The sequence below is a fragment of the Neolamprologus brichardi genome, chromosome 5, assembly GCF_056152115.1.
Source record: "Neolamprologus brichardi isolate AB-2024 chromosome 5, ASM5615211v1, whole genome shotgun sequence".
In the NCBI taxonomy this organism is placed as follows: Eukaryota; Metazoa; Chordata; class Actinopteri; order Cichliformes; family Cichlidae; genus Neolamprologus; species Neolamprologus brichardi.
This window is the reverse complement of record NC_142108.1, coordinates 5,766,204-5,786,735: the sequence shown is the minus strand read 5'-3', so window position 1 is coordinate 5,786,735 and position 20,532 is coordinate 5,766,204. Positions and strand designations below refer to the sequence as shown.

Genomic DNA, 20,532 nt, shown 5'->3' with positions numbered 1-20,532 from the left:
TTACAGTGAACCATCCACGGTCATTATAAGTGAGGTTTTCAATAGTGTTTAAGGTAATTCCATGTAGTTTAAGACAGTATGCAAGTGAGGCTTGCTATGAATCAATGGCAAACTTGCATAAACAACATTTCTGACCAATTTAGCTTCACTGGTAAAATTTGATATTTCTTTGCAAGCAGCTGGTTTTAATATTCAAATGAAGCATCTCAGCTGGTAAGAAAATAGGGCATGTTATGTTTTCATGCACGCATCCGTGTGGCGGTAAGCATTCACCATTTTACACTCACACAGATGCCCAAATCACCTAATTTTGCAGTGAGTGGTGTATCCTGGAATGAACCTCTAAGCTCTCAGAAGGCCTTTAACAGTGAAAACCACATCAGGTTTCTAAAGCTAAGCTAACAACCTCTTTTTTTGTCTGCTCTACACCACTGCGAGGAAGTTCAAACAAAAGGGACCTCGCCGTTTGACCCCAGACAGAACAATTGAAAGTTTATGCGAAAAACAATGTGCGTCTTCTCTTTGCTCTGGAACAATGGAGGCCTTAACGGCTGAGGCTTTTCGCGTCCCCACAAATATTGCCCTGAAGCAGAACTGAGATAAAAAACGGAAGGGAATAAGAGACGGCAAATCAAAAAGAAAACTGAAACTTCACACAAAAACATGCTCAGGTCTGCTTATTCCTTTGGCTTGTGAAGAATCTCCTGTAATCACTCAGAATCTCTGTTTGAATGAATATTCAGTCTTTGAAGTTACAACTTGTGACCAAACACCAGACAGAGTTTTCCCTACCCCTAAATTTAGAAACGAAAGCCTCGTGACAGCCCAGACTGATCTGGGATTATAATCATTTGGGGAACAAGGTCAAATCTGGAGATCTCAGGGATAATAACTTTTTATGTCCACATCCTTGTTGGTTAAAAGAAAAGGAGTGTATTTTATGCATTTTAAATGAAGATTAATATTCATTACGCTGGTTTGTTTTGGGTTTTTTCCACTTTTTTGTCCTTTTTACTCAATACATTCAAATGTTTGTAGGCATTAAACTGACATATATGGTTCAGGTTGATTACTTCATACTTTGTAGTGCCAAAATCTACACTTTAGGCACAAGAGACACAACAGCTCTAGAGCTGAAAATCAATTAAATCAGCAGAGCACTGAATTTCTGTAGGTGCTTATATGCTTACATAATTTCTATAGTTGTGAACACGGGGTTAAGTAAATGCATGATGGATGATGGACTTTGGTTGACATAACAAAACCTAACCATAACCCATGTCAGAAACTGATAGGGCATGAATGGAGCATCACTCTGAGGACACTTTTTGCTAAAAACAAAAGAGAAGAAAAAAACCCAGTTTGGAAACACGTTTAAATCCAATCAGCGCCGGCAAACGGTGACTCTAAAAGAAGGATGGCACACAGAAAATACCGATGTTAAGGAATGAATAACACCATCTGTAGTTTCGGTATCGAAATGAATGGCCTCAGTCTTTAAATTCTGGCTAAGATTGGATCTCAATTTGGTTTTGTAAAAACATAAATGCTTCTAGATGCCTTGTAGCATTTGTTGTGCAGTTCTGGTTTTGTGGGGTGGGGGTGTGTGTATCAATCACAAAGTCCGCTCTCGTCTTAACCCTCTCCAGGCAGACGTTGCAGATTTGCAACAGTTAAACACTAACAACCTGATTACCCCACATACATATTTTATGATTTTTTTTACTCAGAAGTACCACTGCAGGACTTGGTTGTGCATTAGCAACAAAAAACGTAATTTGAGCCTGAGAGGGTAAAAGTTGTGACCACTGCTGACTGGCTGTATCAACATGCAGAGGTCCATTTCAGAAAATGGGTTTAGTGAAAGTGAGAGATGACGGATCCACTGGGTTTTTTGTTTCAGACAGAGCTAAATAAAACTCTGGGTTACTCATCAGTTATTAATAGAGTCTGAATCCACCTGTTCCTTGGCAGGTTTTCTTCAACAAACACAGAATTTCTTTGCGATGTCTTCCCTTTTCGTCTGAAAAGCAGTCTGAAGCAGCTGTGTGAAACTTGATTGGTTTCCTCATTGATACAAAAACTTTAACACCAAGTGCATGTCTTTATAAACATCAAGCTGTTACCACAGAATTGCTTTAAAATGACGGCTTTTATGAAGAATCGGCCACCAATGCGATGACAAATGCTGCTGACCAACTTTTAGCTGTGAATACAACCTTTAAATCTTCCTTCTTTATATCTCTGCAGATATCGCTGAATCATACACCAGAGCTTACTTTACTGATAACCGTTTAGATAAAACATGTCTGTGAGAAGACAATGATCAGTCATCAGTGTCATTTGTCATGTGAGCACATGTGAAACAGCCTTATCACAGTTAGCAAGTCATGTTGTGTGTGAGTGAAGGACACCGTGGTGTAGTCTTCCACTTTAATAGGGAAACTTTATGATTTCAGTCATAATGTGTTCTGATAGTATTTCATGTTCAACTACGTTCACACTTATAAATACAGTCATTTTGATCAATAAATAATAGCATAATAGCGCTTGGTGTTGAACTAAACACTAAATACTAAAATTCACTATGACTGGCATTGATGCAGTAGTTTGCACTTTCTCTGCGCAAGAAGCAGCAAGAAGGCTCCTGGGTGAAATCTCGTGGCATGTTTTCCCTGTGCTGCGTGGGATCTCTCTGGGTACTGCCTCCCACAGTCTACAGACATTCATATCCAGTTAATGTGTGATTGTAAATTGACCTTAAAAATGGTTTGTACTGTAAAGCATTGTGAGTTCGCTTTTACATTTAAAACTTCATTTAAAACAGTTCACTGCTTGGACAAATATTTATCAGTTGTAAAGCAAGACATCTGCCATTTGAAATCTTGCTGTATGACGTGATTCTGGCTTTTTAAGGTGGTCACAGTATTAATAGTCTGGGTGAATCTATCACATACCATAATTACCAGAAGTCACGCAAAGAGAGAAAAAAAAAGACCTCAGAGGAAAAGACGTGCAAAATCAATATTTTATGACACCACTGCAGTTCAAGATCCAGCTCTTCAACCGGGATTACATTCTCTTCACAGCTGTAGCGATGCTCACACCTCCCCAACTTTGGTTAGGGAGGTGTGAGGCTACACCCAAACCACAAGCACGGGAACATACAGCGTTCTGTAAGGTCCTTTAAAGCTACGCACTCATAATTCCTTTAACTGTGGCAATCTGATCAAGTACTGACTGCAACTGTGGAAATGAATATTAAAAAGGTCTAAACATAGAGCATTTCGTAAAGGATGTGAAAATTGGGACGCAAATCAACAAGCCAGACACCCCTCGTACATCTCTCAACAGAAGCCAGATCTCAAATAGATTTTAGTTTTTTTTGTGTTTACTTCAGATTAAAAGACAGAAAATAAGCAAATGTGACATTATGTAAATTTTTTGAGACACTGGACAGCTAAAGGTATTTAATTGTCGCTAACATCCACATTCCCTGGTAGATGCTAATATAACTAAGAGTCGCTAACATTAATCAGATTTCTGCTAACACTAGTTTTTCACTTCTAACATCTTCAACTCCAGCGTACACAACGCCTTTTTTAATTGCTCTGTGCCAGTCATATACTGGTTATGGAAACTTGGTGAAGGAAAAAATAAACTATTGCATTTCTCTCTAAATATCAAAAAGATTCCTGCCATAACTTTACAGGCTAATCTACACTTTTTAGATCACAGTTTGCCTCGGGTGGTCGAGGACTACTTTCTGTGAGCTGGAAGGTCTAAATATGCTGAGGTGTTGCGATACACCTGATCATAAAATGAAGAAATTGAAGAGTAAACACTCAGTTTCTTTCCTGTTCTTTTTAACCAGGTCTCTGATAACACACATGTTGCACTCTCTGCATCCCGCCCCACCCCTGATCTCAGCAGTAATGCTTGTGTCACTCACTCCCATTTCCTGTGTTGTAGTAGTCACACTCATTGTGTTAACCACAGTGCATGCACACACACACACACACACACACACACACACACACACACACACACACGCACGTACACACACACGCAGATAACAATCAGGGCATAAGCAATCTGTTATTCTCAAGTGTTAAAGTTGTAAGTTGTAAGACCAAGGGTCTGTCATGGTGTCCACGTGTAATCTTCAGCTCAGGCACGAGAATATAAGCAGCCATGAACTGAGACATGCTAACAGGATGTTCACATAAAACAAAACTCTGTTTATCTATAAAGCTGTAGATTTCTCATAATGCTGCTTCAAATTGACCTACACAGCAAAGCTTATCTCACATTTCACCTCGGACACTTCTGCTACAGCACACCACTTCTACTGCTGGGTGTTCGACCATAAGCAGCTCCGAGGATCGAGTCGATGAATCGCTTCTACTGTTAGTAGCCGTACACTATGAATCAGATGGCAGTACCTACACAGAATATTTACAATATTTGTTCTGTGTTTAAGAATATTATAGCATGATCTCAGCTGCAGAATGACTTTTTGTTTGTGTGTTTTAAACTCCAAAAGAAAACTGACAGAAGTCATCTTAACAGGGCAATGACTGGGTATCATACACAGAGAAAGACTGAGAGTGACTGACCTCCACGGATGCCTTCCAGAGGGTAGAAGAAGGCCACGAGGAGGTTCATGAGCACAGCCAGGTTGAAGGAGATGCTGCTCCAGAATGACATGTTCCTGGAGCACCAGTACAGGATGGGCTGGGCTAGAGGACAACATAGTGAAGCACATTAACACAGATGGCTATGCTAAAGCACTCAGATGTAGTGCGTACATGTCTGTACTCCAAAAACTGTCCAGTGTTTCAGACCAACCAAGTTTCACTCTCAATACCTTTGAGTCAAAGCTGAAAAAAAAAGATTTATACAGATAACCAACTTTGCACCAACCCTAAATTACATGAACTGCTTGAACTCTCTCTGTCGACAAACACTGAGCATGGCAACTATAAAACTGGTGCCATTAATAGTTTCTTTCGTAAAGCCAATTCCAGCTACTCCCTTGTCACAAGTGGCAACCACAGCGAGCAGCTCTGCTTCTTTGGTTTAGAAGAACCAAAACTCGCTGAGTGAATATTCTGGATATTTGATTTGGTTAGTAGATTTGGTGTGAAACACAGTCAAACGAGTCAGAATGCAAGTGTGTACATTTACTGCTAACATAACCACCTAAACAGAATAATCTGGGACACCTCAAATCCATTTAAGTACTCAAAAGTCACACACATTTCACATTTGAAAAAGGAAAGAAATACCCTCAAAAAAGCCCAAACAAACTTGGGACTCTGTGGAAAATGTAAACAAAAGAATGCAACAATCTGCAAATCATTTAAACAATAAGCATCTGAATAGAATTTCAAATTATGATTCATCAGACAACAGGACATTTTTCACGTCTGCTCAGACCATCCCGAATTACCTAAGGCACACAGCAGATACTAGTGTTTTGCTCCGTTTATTTTATTTGATGTTGTTGCATGGTAGTATGAACATTTGGAATTTTTGGATGCTGAATGTTTTCTGAAGTATCGCCGAGGCTTTCAAGGGATTTACACCTGTAGGTTTTCAGACTGTCCCTTGTTTTCAGGGATTTCTCTGGATTCTCAACATTTTTATGATTTACCATAGATGATGAAATCTGGAAATTCTCCTCAGTTTTCCAAATCATTATAACCTCTGTGCACTGCTGCATTTAGTGACCCAGTAATTTACTGACAATCTGCTCATCAACTACTTCCACACGTAGACATACTGTTTCAAAGTTGGTGAATCCTTTTAAATTTTCCGTATTTCTGCTTTATATGTCCTAAAACCTCACTGAAGTTTAGGATCGGAGTTATTTTGAAGGTGAAATCAGAGTCACATGTTTCAGTCAGGTGTGGGTGGGGGCTCGGTTTTATTCAACGAATGGGGATTTATCAAAGTCTGACTTTCATACATTTAGGGAAGTGATTCACAGCACGAAAAGGAAAAGAAGTGCGTTTGCAAAACCTAACTTAAAAGTCTGAGCACCAGACTTTGTGTAAAAAGAAGAAAAGGTCATATGCAAGGTCACAACTGAACTACAAGTAACATCTGAGGAATTAAAGGCGACGCATCGGCTTATGTTCATGTTAATGAATGCACCAAAAACAATAGTGCGTGTGTGTGTGTGTGTGTGAGCGTTAACAGATCAAAGGGAAAGCCACTGATCTTCAAAAACAACACTGCTACTGGTTTGACAAATAAGACCTTTGGTATAAACGAGAATCTTTGCGTTTGGAAAAAGGACAGCACAACATCCCAGCAGCCGAACTTTATATGTGAAGCATGGTGATGTCAGCGTCCTGTTTTGAGCCGGGTTTTGCTCAATCGAAGCACAGGTTAACAAATAGCTTCTTAGTCTTAACACTTAATATGCGGTCTGTGCTAAAACGTTGAAGTTTAAATAATAATGCAAATTATTTTGCTGTTGATTCTTTTTGGTTATTTTCCATTTCAGACAGCGACAGAGTTTTTTTTGGAAACAGGGTTTCGCACTAAACGCTTTTCCTCTTTTATTTGAGTAAAAACAACCATTTGCACGCACATATTTGGCCGCACACTCACACAGACACAGCATATTAGACCTCGGTCAGGAGATCAGTATCGTGGCTAATGCTATTTTGAGGTCGGCTATTCATTAGAAAAGAAGAACTGCGGGTGGGGACTTTTGGCAACAGAAGTCACTATATTGATGACAAGCGGTTAGCACCAGTGGAACAGCACAGTCTCCAGCTGTGCTGATTCATTCACATAGGAAAGAGGCTGGTCTCTTCATATTTTGTTTCCACATTATAGGCTAACGCTGTCTCTTCTGGCCCGACTGTATGACGAACCACAACCTTTTCTTTAACCAGCAAAGACAAACAAAAGCAAAAACTGGCAGAGTCAGGTAGGCAGTCGGCAGGAACCGGACCTGACCTTAAAGGGAAAGTCAAAGTAGTGCTCTTAAGTGCATAACTAAAATAACTTAAGATTAATGAACAACAAAAGATTAAAGTGAAAATGACATCAGGGCTGAGTTTTTAATGCTTTGCCTTTGTGTCCTGTTCCTGCTTTCTTTTTCCCCAGCTTTAATTGATGTCAATGTGAGAATAACCTTACAGCTGGTATGCAGGTAAAGTACATCAAACCATTAATCCCATTATGTTGGGAAGTTGAGGCTTTTAGTTTCCAGAAAAACAAAATACAGGAACCTGAACATTGTAATATCACAGCAGTATACTTTTGTTTTCATCGAGATTAGAAGATGTAATGTGATAATATCACAACACTGGGAGCTATATGCTGTATGCTTTGCTACTAATATTTATTATTAACAAACCAACTCAGTGATTACAGTGCAATTTAAATATAAGCAGCTTATAAAAGTTTACATGCTCTCTCGACTTTCATCTCTCCAGGGTTCAGCATTTTGGCAGCCTCTTTCAGACGTGGACCCGCATCACAACAGGTCTCTATGGGTCAACTTTATTCTGCTACCAAGAAACTTGCAAAACTTTGAACCAAACTCATTTTTGAGTTTTTGTGTTTTCTTCGTGTTTGTGCAAAGTAGGTCCGATTTACTCTGATGCAACCGATCTTGTAATGCTAGAGTGAGAGGGAGGGAAACTTTGTGCTTATCCCTCATGCCAATGTGTAAAACATAACCTGTATGCAGTGTATGTGTCAGAAAGGGGCTTGGGGCCTGGAGGGATGCAAGAAGAAAGAGCGTAAACCAGACACTAGTTCATAAAGAGTTGAGGAGAAAGACGCACAGGGAACGGTGTTTGTGTTACCAGTAGCCTCTTGAGTACCTCGCAGCTTCTTCTGCCAATTCATCTCATTAAAGAGATCCTCAGAGCGCAGGAAGAAGTCATTGATCTTGCTACCTTGCTCATCTCGCTCTGTGGTGTAGTACACACGTAGCTTGGACTCCTGAGTGAGGAACTCGCAGATGTTGGGCACAGGGAAGACGATCTGCTCCATTGTGCGATCCAGCCGCACAATCTGGACACCAAACAGAGCAGCAGTCACCGATCAAAACATCTGTGACTGCAGCAGGCAAATAATTCCTTATTCTTTTCTTATATGAAAACAGTTTGTATCCTTAAAGAAGTCAACATTATTGTAGTTATAGTAAAAAGAAACTGAAAACAAAAACAATACTGTGGAAAAAAAAAGATTTTATGAGCTAAACAAAATAAATAAAAAACAGAGGAAATCTCCTCGGTTTTAGTATTTATCTATCATCTATCATGTATCTATCATAACTTGACTGAGGAGGCTTTGATGGATGAGTTTATTGAGACTAAAAAAAAAAAAGCTAATGAAGCTAATAAAAAATAAATATGACCTAAACTGAAAAAAGCAAACCCACTCTGGAAACTCGCTGAAGCTGAACTGAACTAAAAACAAAAAGTAAAAATAGTGGTTATATTTTTTAAAATGAAAAATATAACCACCATGACACCTCTGATTCAAATGGACTGCCTGGCATAAACTGCTCTTTAGAGGAAAAAAACAAAAACAGGGTTGTTTCTTTCCAAAAGCAGCTCATGAACTGAACCAACAACTTGAGCTTAGAATACTGGCAGCAATCTGCATTCCTCTTACTCATCAAGTGCGCCAAACATGCCAAAGGTACGCGTCATTCTGTCACACGACACAAAGAAACACAAAAACAAGCCAAGAAAAAAAAGTATCACATGCTTCAAGTCAATAGTTAGGCCAAAACATGTCACAGTTCCCTTAAAGCAACACTGGCATCTTGCAACAGAGATGTTAGATAGAGCAGAAATAAAACTGTGGGAAAATGATGAATTGAAAATAAAATACAAGACAGACGGCAGCAGGTGAACATTAGCGGAGTTTATTTACGACATGGAGCCAAACACTGACCTCAATCTGAGCGGTGTGTTTAGCATAGAACTCCAGGGCCTCGTCGCCCTCGCCATATGTTCCTCCTGGCTTTAACATAGCTTGCAGCTCCTTGTTGTGGCGTGCTAACTGAAAACAGATGATTGACAGACACTCGTCACAAGTGTTACTTCCAGCATGTCAAAAAGGTTGGGCAACACTGCTCGTATTTAGAAGCTAGGTTAACTCTACATGCTACTTTTCCTTTGTTTGAATGCATCAGCTTTCATTCCCCAGCAAGGTTGCAGGGTGGGGCTGTTTAGCCCCATGATTACCGTCATTCCACTAATTGATTGTATAAACAGGCCCTCTGTTACCGAGCAGCCCACAGCCTGAAAGCTTTCAAAGAGGTAATGATTATAAAATGAAAAGTATCATGTGTTTTCAGGAGTTACTGGAAATCCACTGGTCTTATTTGCTCATGGTGTGTTCCCCTTTCCACACCTATTTTATAGCGGCTTACTTGATGTGCCAAGATGTAGATGTTATGACCAACATTGCGTGGTGACGCGGAGTGCTCCTCCTCTCCATCCTCACCCTCCTGCGGCTCCTCAACCTCTATCTCTCCTTGCATGTAGGCCTTTTTGATCACCTCCACCTGCAGAAAAAGATGACTGTCATAACAGCACCTGCTTGTTACTATGCAACTGTTTGCATTGCACACATACCAGCTCCTTAGGTCTCATGTTATACAGTATCCTCTCGGCATTCTCGCTGTCATGGCGACTCTCCATAATTGCGAGAAGCAGCTTGGAGGCATTATTCTAGGCAAAAGATGACAAGAGACAGATTGGCTTTTTTACCTGATTGTCAGCATTCCAGACTTCCAGAGACAGTAAATCAAATGCAAGTGTTCTTTCACGCTTTACTTATGCAATTTGTGATGGAGCACAGGAAAAACCCGTGCTGCCCTGCCCTGATTTTGAGGCGTTCTACTTTCAGCTACTGTCAGCTACTGCAATTCCATGAATTTGAATGTTGTATCTAAAGCTTTTGACACAGTCTAATGACATAACTACCACATTACTTCTCCTACAGACATGTAACACCTGCATAATCAAATCAAATAACACCTTTTAGACGGATTACTAAAAGTATCACACCACTTCAGAACACTCACTTTGAGTTCCAACACCAGATCCATCCTCTTCTTGCCAAGGGGGTTGATGTCATTCAGGATGAGAGCAATGATGATGTCAATGCCATTGCACTCATGTGTGGCAATGCAGTTCTAAGGAGCAAAGAAAAAGAAATGGCAAAACACAAGCTTGACAGTAGTTCTCGGTTAAAAATAATGTTTAATCTCTGCTGTTGGTGTTTTTCATGATATAATCAGTAAAACCAGCAGGACAGCAGACCATTTTTTTTTCTTTAGCAGTAATAAGATAAGAGTCTGATCCATTTTCCTGTGAGTCAAGCTCTACTCTTTTTTCTGCATCTATTATTTGTACTTATGCACACTTACAGATAAAGATTTTAATAAGTGCGAGATGGACGAATTGGAAGGTTTTATGTCTGAAATGGCAAATTTGATAGTGCATCACAAATTCATGCAATGTGACAGCTGTCACAAACCTACAGCCAGTTATAAGGTGCCGACTTCAAAGACAACATTAACCGGGTCTCTCAACAGATTATGTATTCACTAACAAAGTGAATTACAAGAAGAGGAAACAACAGTAAGTTATCCAAGAAATCTGGAACCATCTATCAGGTGGTATCTAGAAAACAACCAGCACCATTCTAAAGGTGAGAGTGGCAACATTATTTACATCTCATATGTTCTTTGAAGGAATTCTCACTCTAATTTCAGCGACTGTAAATTTCACGCAGTGTTATAAAACACTCAATTGAGTTTCTTAATCTTTATTTAACCAGGAAGTGAAACTACTGAGATTAAGAATCACTTTTCTGAGAGCGTCATGGGCAGAGGGCACGATCAACATCCTGGAGAAAACAGGTGGGATGACAAAAAAAGGGCATTAAAAAACAAACAAACAAAAACAAAACAACTTTGTTCCAGATTTCATTTGAAGCCTGACTCACACCGATCAGATTGCCCTCAGGTTTTCATTCCCGGCACGGTAAGGTAGTGACAAGGCAGGTCACATATCATAAATTTTCGGAGGCTTCAGACTCATAAATCACACGAGCTGTTAAACATGTACCACACCTCAGAACTGAACAATAAAAGTGTGGGAGCCAAATGGTTTGGAGTGACTTGATACAATTTTACAAACAGAACATGCAAAGCATAAATAAAAAGAATTCCAGCACTTGTTCCCGTTTATTCTCTCTTTGTGAACAAAACGCTGTATTTAGTCTGGCAATGCCCCTCTGGCACTGTGCAAAGGAACTGGAATCAGTTCAAACAGAGACTGTATTTAGCCAGTTGCTTGTTTAGTCATGCCAGTTTCACACTTGTTATAAAAATGACCTCACAGCAGCAGGAACAGAGGATGCCGCCATCATATGAGAAGACTACTAACCTATGCCAAAGAACAAACAGAGGCGTCCTACCCGGAGTAGGCTGGTGTTAGTGTGCTTAGGAAAGACAAGAGCCTGACACATTCCTGACAACAGAGAACTCAAACAAAACTAACATCACGATCAAAGCCGGCAATCGATTTGATAGCTACAGAATATAAAAAGCTCATCTTGCACACAGGTGTACAGTGTGTTACCTGGTTCTCGTGGCAGGGGCCTTGGCAGTATTCAGTAAGGCTCTCCACAGTCTGGTTGATAAGTCCTACATTCTTCTCATTGATGTAAAGTCCCAGAAGCCCCAGTCCTCCTGTGGTGCTGCCACAGATGCAGTCCAAGAACTGAAGAGTCTCACACACCAGATTATAGTTGTTCTTGTTATTCTGGTTGCGTAGAAAATTCTACAGAAGGACAACATGAAAATAAACACTCAACGTGGAATCTTTCTTTACTTGGACTCATCTCATCAAAAACTTTAATAGCCGCTGTAGGGAAACATAAACACTTTGTTAACAGTTAGTCACAAAATTAAAATGTATGTGATGTGGCATGAGGTAAAACCAAGAGACTTAATATGAGATGATTCACGAGAGTGTCGGAATCTGCAGAGATGGTTGGCAGAAGAAAAATTCCTCTACTTAGGTAATCTAAACCATTTTCTCTTTCTCGCTGACGTGAGAACTAAATATAAAAAGTCGTGATGGCTTTTCCAAACCTACTGCATACGGCAGCAAGACAATTACTGCAGTGACATCTTTGGAAAGAACACAAACATCTCAGTGAACTGATCATCTGTGCAGCGAGGCTAGCGGTAAATCAATATCTGGCTCCCACACAGGTTCAGAATGGGAGAGACGGCACAGAGCCAACCAGCATTTAATGAAGGCCTGTCCCAGTTTGGAGTGCAAGAATCAGTGCAAGCAGGAAGTTTTCTGTCTGGGCTGCCGGAGCTAGCCACTACCAAACACGAGCACACTCATCATAGTGAAACCAGACCAGCACATACAAGACTGTGTCAGGAAGTTCTGCAACTGGTGCCTATTTTCAACAGTTTCATTTCTGTATAAGATGGTGTGATGACTGAAATTCAGAACACGGGACAGAAAAAGTTAACCCCGCTCCCATCAGCCCACGGCAGCCTATATATTATATGTATATATATTCAAGGATTCAAGGAGCTTTATTGTCATTCGCATCATGTTAACATGAGGTGGAACGAAATTATGTTCACACGGTCGAGCGAAAAGAACCAAAATAATGAAGAAACAGATTTTTTTAAGTAATAAATATATATATTTTTAAACAAACAGAATAACAAGTAATAAAATAATATGATAAGTAGAGTGAAACAACCTGAGTACCAGTATGGAGAATGGCTATAGAGTGTAGGTATAAATACTTTAGCAGCAAAGGGCATGATGACCAGCACTGATAAAGTGACAGTGTCAGTAAGTGTCGTATATATAAATAAAGGACTTATAATCACAAGCTGGTCTGATGATGGCTGACCTGCAGCTCTCTGTTGTGGTTCTCACACAGCAGCTGCATGAGGCGCAAGATGGGCTGCATGATAGTGATGGTAACGCTCATCTCGCCCTCTTCCTGGCTCTTATCAGCAGTTGGGACAGGAGAGCCATCAGCTGCAGCTTGGTGCTCTTCGGCTTCGGCCTCACGACGATAAGTTGTGTAAGCCTTCTTGGTGACCGCAGAGGCCTCAACTAGCTGCTCCTTCACTTCCTCAGTCACCATCGCCACTACCGGCATATCTTTCACTAACCACAGGTAAAGAAGAGGCAGTCAAACACCACAGACCATTGGACAAGACAACGGTTACAATGACTGTTCACTTGACAAGTTAAGAATTTATGTACTGATCCTTGCTGTCATTTACACATACAGAGATATGTAGAAATGATACATGTGATAAATAATAAATAATAATTTGGTACACGGGTATAATTAATAATGAAGAAATGGATTTACTGCCTCGTACGAAGAGTGCAGCAGAGGTTTGCTTTTCCAGTTTTTCATAGTGTCATATGTGACTTATTTGACAATGCAGTCAAACACTTCCTTCTCTAGCCTATTGTTATGTTGGTAACGCAACACTTGTCGGACCTTTCTTGCGTGCCGGTGTGTCTTTGTCTGGTGGTTCCTCGTCCTTTTTCTTGCTGCCCAGGTCACTGGTATTGACAGTCACAGTGGCTTTGATCTCCTGCTGGGCCAGCTTCATCCGCTCATAAAACACTTTAAAGAATTTCTCAGACTTGTTGTCTCCCGTTAAACGATGGAAAAATGACCTCTGGGGTGGAGACACAAAAGAAAGAAAGAAAATAATACGAGTCGCTCAGACAATCTCCTTATAGGTTTTTAATTACCTTATAGTGTTTACATAAAAATCGGCATTTACACCAATATTTTAAACGCATTTTAATCTCTTCTAGGCATTTCTTATCATTGTCTCTGCTAATTGTTCTGCAGCGCTTTTAGCCAGAGGTTTAGTGAGAATTAGTTATATAATCCTGCTCTCACAGTGCCAGGAAAACATGCTTTAAAGGCTCACCTGATTTTACACTATCTGCTCTCTGCCCCTTATCAGAACTTGCTTCTGGCACCCAGAGTACTCAGATGGGTCTTAACATGCACAAGTATATGACCAAGGGCAGAAACGAAGACGAGCTCTGGGATTAGCATGCAGCCACATTTAAAAACATGCACACACCAAAAGAAGCAACTACACAACCTGTCCTGCAACCTGTACTTCACACGAGCGTACATGTAAGCAGGAAAATGCACACAGCTGTATAAACGTGTTCATAGAGTAGGGCTCACTCGTGCTGAGTGCATTTGTTTAACAGCAAAAAAGCAATTACTTTTTGCTTTTATAAGCATTCAAATATGAAACACGAGACGTTTTCCTCAAAAACTTCTTACTCATACTGGAGCAAAGGAAATATTCTGCGACCTACGGCTACACAAAGGCCAATCTGGCTTGAAAGCCCTGTTACATGGAGCTGTTGTTTTTCCTGCAACAGGCTCATATGTTCTGTCCCATTTTCCTCTCAACAATCCCTCCTTACATAAGACCTGTAATCAGCTGAGTGGTTACAGTGAGGGCACAGAGCGCCAACACTGTTACATCAGCCGCAGAGGGCGAGCAGTGCAGGGGGAAAGAAAATGGGAGCGGGAGAGGAAGAGAGGAAAACCCTGCCCTACTTTTTACTGCCAGAGCGGCACGAAGTGAGCGTGTGGTGTGAGAGGGAGGTGGAGAAAGGGTCCGAAAGTGGGAGGTGGGGTTGATGCAAGCAGGAGTTATCACGTACTGAGATTCTGAGGCAGCTTTCAAAGTCTGTTACATAAGACTCTTTCCAGGTTTAGCTAAACTCAGTTAAGTTTGAGGAAAAAAGGAGCAAAGCATAGAAACAGTACAACATCAGCAGTGCATGTTGTACTGCTGATGTACAACATGCAACATAAGCAAGCGCATATGTTGCTTATCTCACTGCATGAGATAAGCAACATATGCGCAGAAAATCAAGACAACTATTGAGACATCTTTCTGCAAAAATCACCTGACTCAAATCCCAAGAGGAGCAGAGCACTCAACTTGTTTCCCTCCCTTCCTTTATGCAACAGTTTCTTTTTCAAGCCGTTAACATCGTGTTGTTGACGAGGGTCATTCACTGATAGTGATCTGATTAAAAGTCAGACTTATGCAAGCAGGCAGACTTCTCCCAACAACAGCTCCAGGACAGCAGCTTTACAAGATAACTATATTAAACAGAACTCATGACTGCAGCCATAAAAACTCAATTTCTCCACTAATGTGAAGAAAATTATTTTGTCAACACTTGCTTGTTATTATTACTGAACAGCAAGCAGCAGCTGTTTTCCTGTCTGCACACAGTCAGGGTTGGACATCTGTGACATGTTAAAAACATTAAAAACTGTCAAAAGACAGCGTAAGTTGCTTACTCACACTCCTTTGTTAGATATTTCGATTTTTTTAGAAGTTAAAGGCTGTTTTGCTAAGCAACTCTGCAGCTCTGTAGCTGACAGGAAGATGTACTTATTAAATCAGCATTGTTAGATGGCAATTCACTCAATAAGTGAGTCCAATTTCCTTCAATATGACAGGATCTCAAGCCTAACTCAGATAATCATTTATACACATGTTGCAGGCTAAATTAGCAACACTAATAAGTCTTCAAGGATACACCTAGACAATGAAATGGGTTTATATAAAGAGTTAAATCCTTTCTCACACTTGTACTGCAACACTTTGGCATGGATCGCATCTTTATTGCTGGATTGTAGGACCTCATAAACAATAAGGCTTTAGATCTGGTTATCGGTGCTGAGTAGCTACAGCTTGTTGGAGGTGGAGCAAGCAGTAAATTATTTGGGTGTGAACTCAAGTTTTGTCTTATCTGTGTACTTGGGAAGCAGTCAGAGAGTAAGAGTACAGGTCCAACCACATGCTAACTGCCACATTGTGGCTTACTTCCTAGCAGAGAGAGAGCAGAGATAGCTATCGTGTGCCACGATGAGACAGAATTGAAAGATTTTAACTTTAAAAAAAAGTCCCGGTTACAACTTTTATAACCCTTTGAAGAATCTGCCTAGCTGCAGCTTCTTTGCTGACTGCTGAGTCATTCTGTAGAGAAAACTGCCATCACCTAGTGAGTCTCTGTTTTGCCATCTGAGGCAGTTTAAACGTCTCCCACTAAAGAGCCAATAAGCCTCCTGGAAGCAGTTTTGATCCTGCTGCTTTAGGTTGACTTGAAATCTTCCTCCTATCTTACAGAATCAATAGGACAGCACAGCAGGCCCTCCTGTCTGATTATTCTGCACTTCTACTTTTCCCTCCATTTCCCGTCAGCTGCTACCCCAGCTTCTGGCATCAACACGAGCCGGTTATGTAAGGCCTGTTTATACCACCAGCTCTCCCTTTCTTTTTATCCATCTCCCGCCTTTGCAGCCTGACACCTTGGTGAGTGACAAAGCCATCTCTGTGCTTATTGGATGGCTTCAGTTGCGTACTCTGCCACCGCCCAGCTGGTATCCACAGAGATCTGCTCTTTGAAGCTATAACAAGACTGCCAGATAGCAGGTTTAAATCAAACCAATCTACACGTGATTGCGTTTTCTCAGAAATCTGCACGAGCAACCATCCACACAATCTAAAAATGTATGCAGTGACTTCAGCAAGTAATGATTGAAAGAAAAAGGTACACATGGCAGGACTGAAATAATTGGACCTTCATAAACTATAAACTGGGATCTAAACAGTAATTTCCTTGCCCACGCCGCAGTTAAACGAGAGCTGGTATGCTGAGGGCACCGATGCCTGGAAACTCACTTTGCAGAATCTTTTTAAAGCTTTCCAAGAGGTAGCTGTGAAGTGAAACTGAACCGAGGAGAGGCGGGAGGGGGTAAATCACACTTGGAGGGGGCTGAGGGCAGCGGTGTGCCACAACAAGCCTATTGAGTAAGAGCAGTCGCACCTGTTCGTGCCTGTGACAGTTAGGGATCTGAGGTCCTGATGACAGCGATCACAAGATGGATGGTGGACTCGGAGAAGCGGAGACTTTACACTTCGTCTCTTACATAACACATAGACACACACTCCCACAAACTCTAAGGCTGTTTATCAAATAAGCTTTATAGTCTCTAAGTATAACCTGCAGTATGGCTGCGTGCATGTGTTCATGAAGTGTGCATTTGAGTATGCACGAGTGAGGTTTTATGATCACTCTAGTTTTGCTGTGTGCATGCTGAAAATTACTCAGGGGCTGTCACAGTGTTTTACTGCTCATCTCTGAACCACCTGGAGGGCACGAGCATACATGTCACGCAACATGTTACTCTGTCCAGGGTGAGCTGTGCAGGTTTTGGTCATAATATGAGAGTTATGTACATCAAAAAGTAATGTTAGACCTACAGCATGTATGCTGCACAAGACAGGCAGTGTGTCATTTTATTGTCAGACAAAATTTACAGAAGTAAAGTTGGCAGATTTTGTTTACTTAAAATAAATGTTGTCACTTTATGTAATTGAAAGTGAAGATCTTATTCTCACTTAGGCCAACATTGTGAGACGCCTACTACGTGACTGCTGAACACATGCGGGGTTGACTTACTGGGTTGACTTACTGGTGACAGCTCTGCCCTTTGGGTAGATATGCAGATACAAAACGGCTTAAAAATGTACTGACAATGCATCAAAAACATCTTTTGTTCATCTACCAATAGTTGCGTGTTTGATGAGGTACATCGGTGACATCAGTGAGTCCTAGGTGTTACTAAACAAAGTTGGCATATCTTGACAGGCCTAGATTGGATTCCCACGACTCGGTGAAAGCATGATGTTTCAGCTCTCCAGTTTCTAAAGCTCTATTTTCATCAGACAGACACGCCTGGGTAAGAGAAAAGATAGGTAGGACTGTGCTATGACCCATTTCTTTCTGTCTTTACTAACACATTGACTCCTTCTCTCAGGGCTGTGATATTAAGTCCAGCTAACACAGAGCTCTGGGCCCTGTGTGAACCCTTACTGAAGCAAAGGAAGCGTGCTCTCTCTCTCTGTGTCTCTCTCCCTCTTTCATTTATTTATTTTCTAGAAATTCCATTGGCTATGCTACAAACCTGGATTACCTAGAAAACAAACAAGCAGCCTTCTTGGAGAAATCTGGGGCCATGTTGTTGTCCTGCTTTTCATTTAGACAACAAGAACCCTTCTGTCCTAAAAGAAGGGCAGGCAACCAATCGTTGTGTAAGACAGGAAAATGTGATGCATCTGCTGATATGCTGTAAATTAACTTTGGATCATACATGACTCCTCAACAAAGCTTACTTGTCCCAGCATCATTCCAAGGAAGCAGAAAAACACATTAACTCAAAACAGGACCTTACTTGATAAAAATGTTCTTATTCAAGATCATGAACTGCTTTGCTTATCAAGTTCACTTTGAGGTGTTTCTGTACCAGCAAGTGTAGGCCTCGTCACAGTAGGTGTCACAGGTAGAAATGTATACATTTACTAGCGGCTCAAAACTGCTTCTACACTTGTAATGTGCACAAGAGACTCACTGAAAGCTGCAGTTAAAGCAACAAAAGTAAGCTACAGACTGCTTTCAGTAGTGGACATCAAGCTTTTTAATTATGCCCAGATTTTAAAAAGTTACAAAAGCAATCCTAAAGAAAGCTACAGGTCTTTCCAAAGGTAGCCGCAAAGACTGTATGAAATTTAACGGCTCTCTTTCGAGGCCTTTAAGGATCACACCTTTCATTGCTCTCTTAAAAGGAGCAAAACATGACCCAGATAGAAGTCTGTTAGAAGGACTGGGGCTCTGTGTATTATTCACCTAGACACAGAGAGAGGCAGCAGCTTTTGTAACAGGAGTCATGTGAGAGCCTTTGCATACAAAGTCAGGCCTTGTCAGGTAACGATACTATGCAAATAGGAGGCTATTATGCAACAGCCTTGTTTATGCAACACAAATACGAGAGCACACATGCATAAACCACAAAACCAGAATATTCTGATAGACAGCTTATGAGCAGCATGCACATACAAACACACACGCACAGACATACAGACACACCGCAAGGCTGAAATAATGCAATAGTACACAGTGGTTGTCTCCACTCTCAACCTGCTTTCTGTGAGGTTTGCAAAGAGTTAGTGTTGCCGTAGCAACCCCTGCCTGACAGTAGAGAGGTGATGACGTGCTTGGCTGCACAGCTCGGACATCTCCCAGCAGGCTACTGTTCATCTTCCTTTCTGGTTCTTGGCCTGAGCTTTTTTTTTTTTTTAAACATAGAAAATGTGACAACAACATGCTTTCTGCATCATTGTGAAGTCGAGCTTTTAAAATACAGCCAGGCGGACACTCTGACAACAAATATGTGCCTGAAGGCATCTTTAGTCTCTGTTGTTTTACGTTGACAGCAGCAGAGCAGCACCGACTTAAATTCTTGACATTGCGGGTGAACACATGAGATAGCATCTTATTGAGATTCTGCTCATGCCTCTGTGTAGGGAAAGGCTTCAGTGCATTTAATTACTGGTTAGACTTGTAAGTGCTGAACTTTTACTTGTGAACCCTGTGACCCACTCCCCCCCACTTACCTGAATGACTGTGTTTCCACCCTCCAGGAGTGCAATGGCTAACAATATGCTCTCTTGGAAAATCCGATCGCTGGTGGCGTTCATGATGAGGTCAATGACCAGATCAGAAGCCCCTTCTTTGTCCAGGTGACACTGGACCTCCGCTAAGCTCAGCTCCCCTCGACCTCCGACCCCAGAGCTGACAACTAAGGGCAAAGAAGTCAGAAGTCCAATCATTCCCCTTCACTGTTTCCATCAAAGTACAAAGAGCAGCAGCTTTATCTAGACACTGAGTGAAAGGGAACATTTAGTGCAGAATTTATTTAGGAACTCTGTAAACTAGCTCAACTAACAAAGAGAGTGGGATATCAAACATGAATACAGGTGGATTACTGTGACTGTTAGTATCAGGTATTTAGTGCATACGCAAAACAGTTTACTGCAGGCCTTCAGACCAACCTGAATAACCAGAGAGATACTATAAACACTGGGTTATACCCTTATTACCTCTACCAAGGACATTATGTTTTCCGTAGTGTGAACATCATTCTGACATTATGTCTGTAAACATGACAGCTTAAAAAGTTTTGACTGAAGTCTGCTAAAACTTTGTAGGGATGTAGAGTGGGGTCAGGTAAACAATTGAATAAAAGTTTTTAGCCCCACCAAGGTATTCAAGGTCAACTTAATGACGATTGGGCAAAAACAAAAAAAGCCTTATAGCTTACTTCCTCTTGTGTATTGTCAATATATATATATATATATATATATATATATATATATATATATATATATATATATATATATATATATATATATATATATATATATATATATATATATATATATATATATATATATATATATATATATGTGTATGTATATATATTTATTTATTAGGGGTGCAACAATACAACATTTTTTTATTTATTTTATCAACTTTCCTTCTGACGATGCTGTCTGTGTTGAGCGCTCAGTGG

The 20,532-nt window shown here is 40.7% G+C and overlaps 1 protein-coding gene across 3 annotated transcripts in view; it reads right to left on the bottom strand.

Annotated features, from left to right (window-relative positions):
• Window positions 1-20,532, bottom strand: part of itpr1b (inositol 1,4,5-trisphosphate receptor, type 1b) — an 80,095-nt gene that overhangs the window by 13,477 nt on the left and 46,086 nt on the right. For 2 of the 3 annotated variants that reach the window (XM_035905036.2, XM_035905037.2), the window contains 10 exons: window positions 19,574-19,758; window positions 13,558-13,741; window positions 12,949-13,211; window positions 11,640-11,840; window positions 10,076-10,186; window positions 9,624-9,719; window positions 9,419-9,553; window positions 8,938-9,045; window positions 7,815-8,046; window positions 4,620-4,742 (listed from right to left, as the gene is read on the bottom strand). In XM_035905036.2, coding sequence (XP_035760929.2) covers window positions 4,620-4,742; window positions 7,815-8,046; window positions 8,938-9,045; window positions 9,419-9,553; window positions 9,624-9,719; window positions 10,076-10,186; window positions 11,640-11,840; window positions 12,949-13,211; window positions 13,558-13,741; window positions 19,574-19,758 — 1,638 coding nt within the window. The remainder of the gene's footprint in view (window positions 1-4,619; window positions 4,743-7,814; window positions 8,047-8,937; window positions 9,046-9,418; window positions 9,554-9,623; window positions 9,720-10,075; window positions 10,187-11,639; window positions 11,841-12,948; window positions 13,212-13,557; window positions 13,742-19,573; window positions 19,759-20,532) is intronic. The other variant, XM_006784730.3, reaches the window with a different exon arrangement.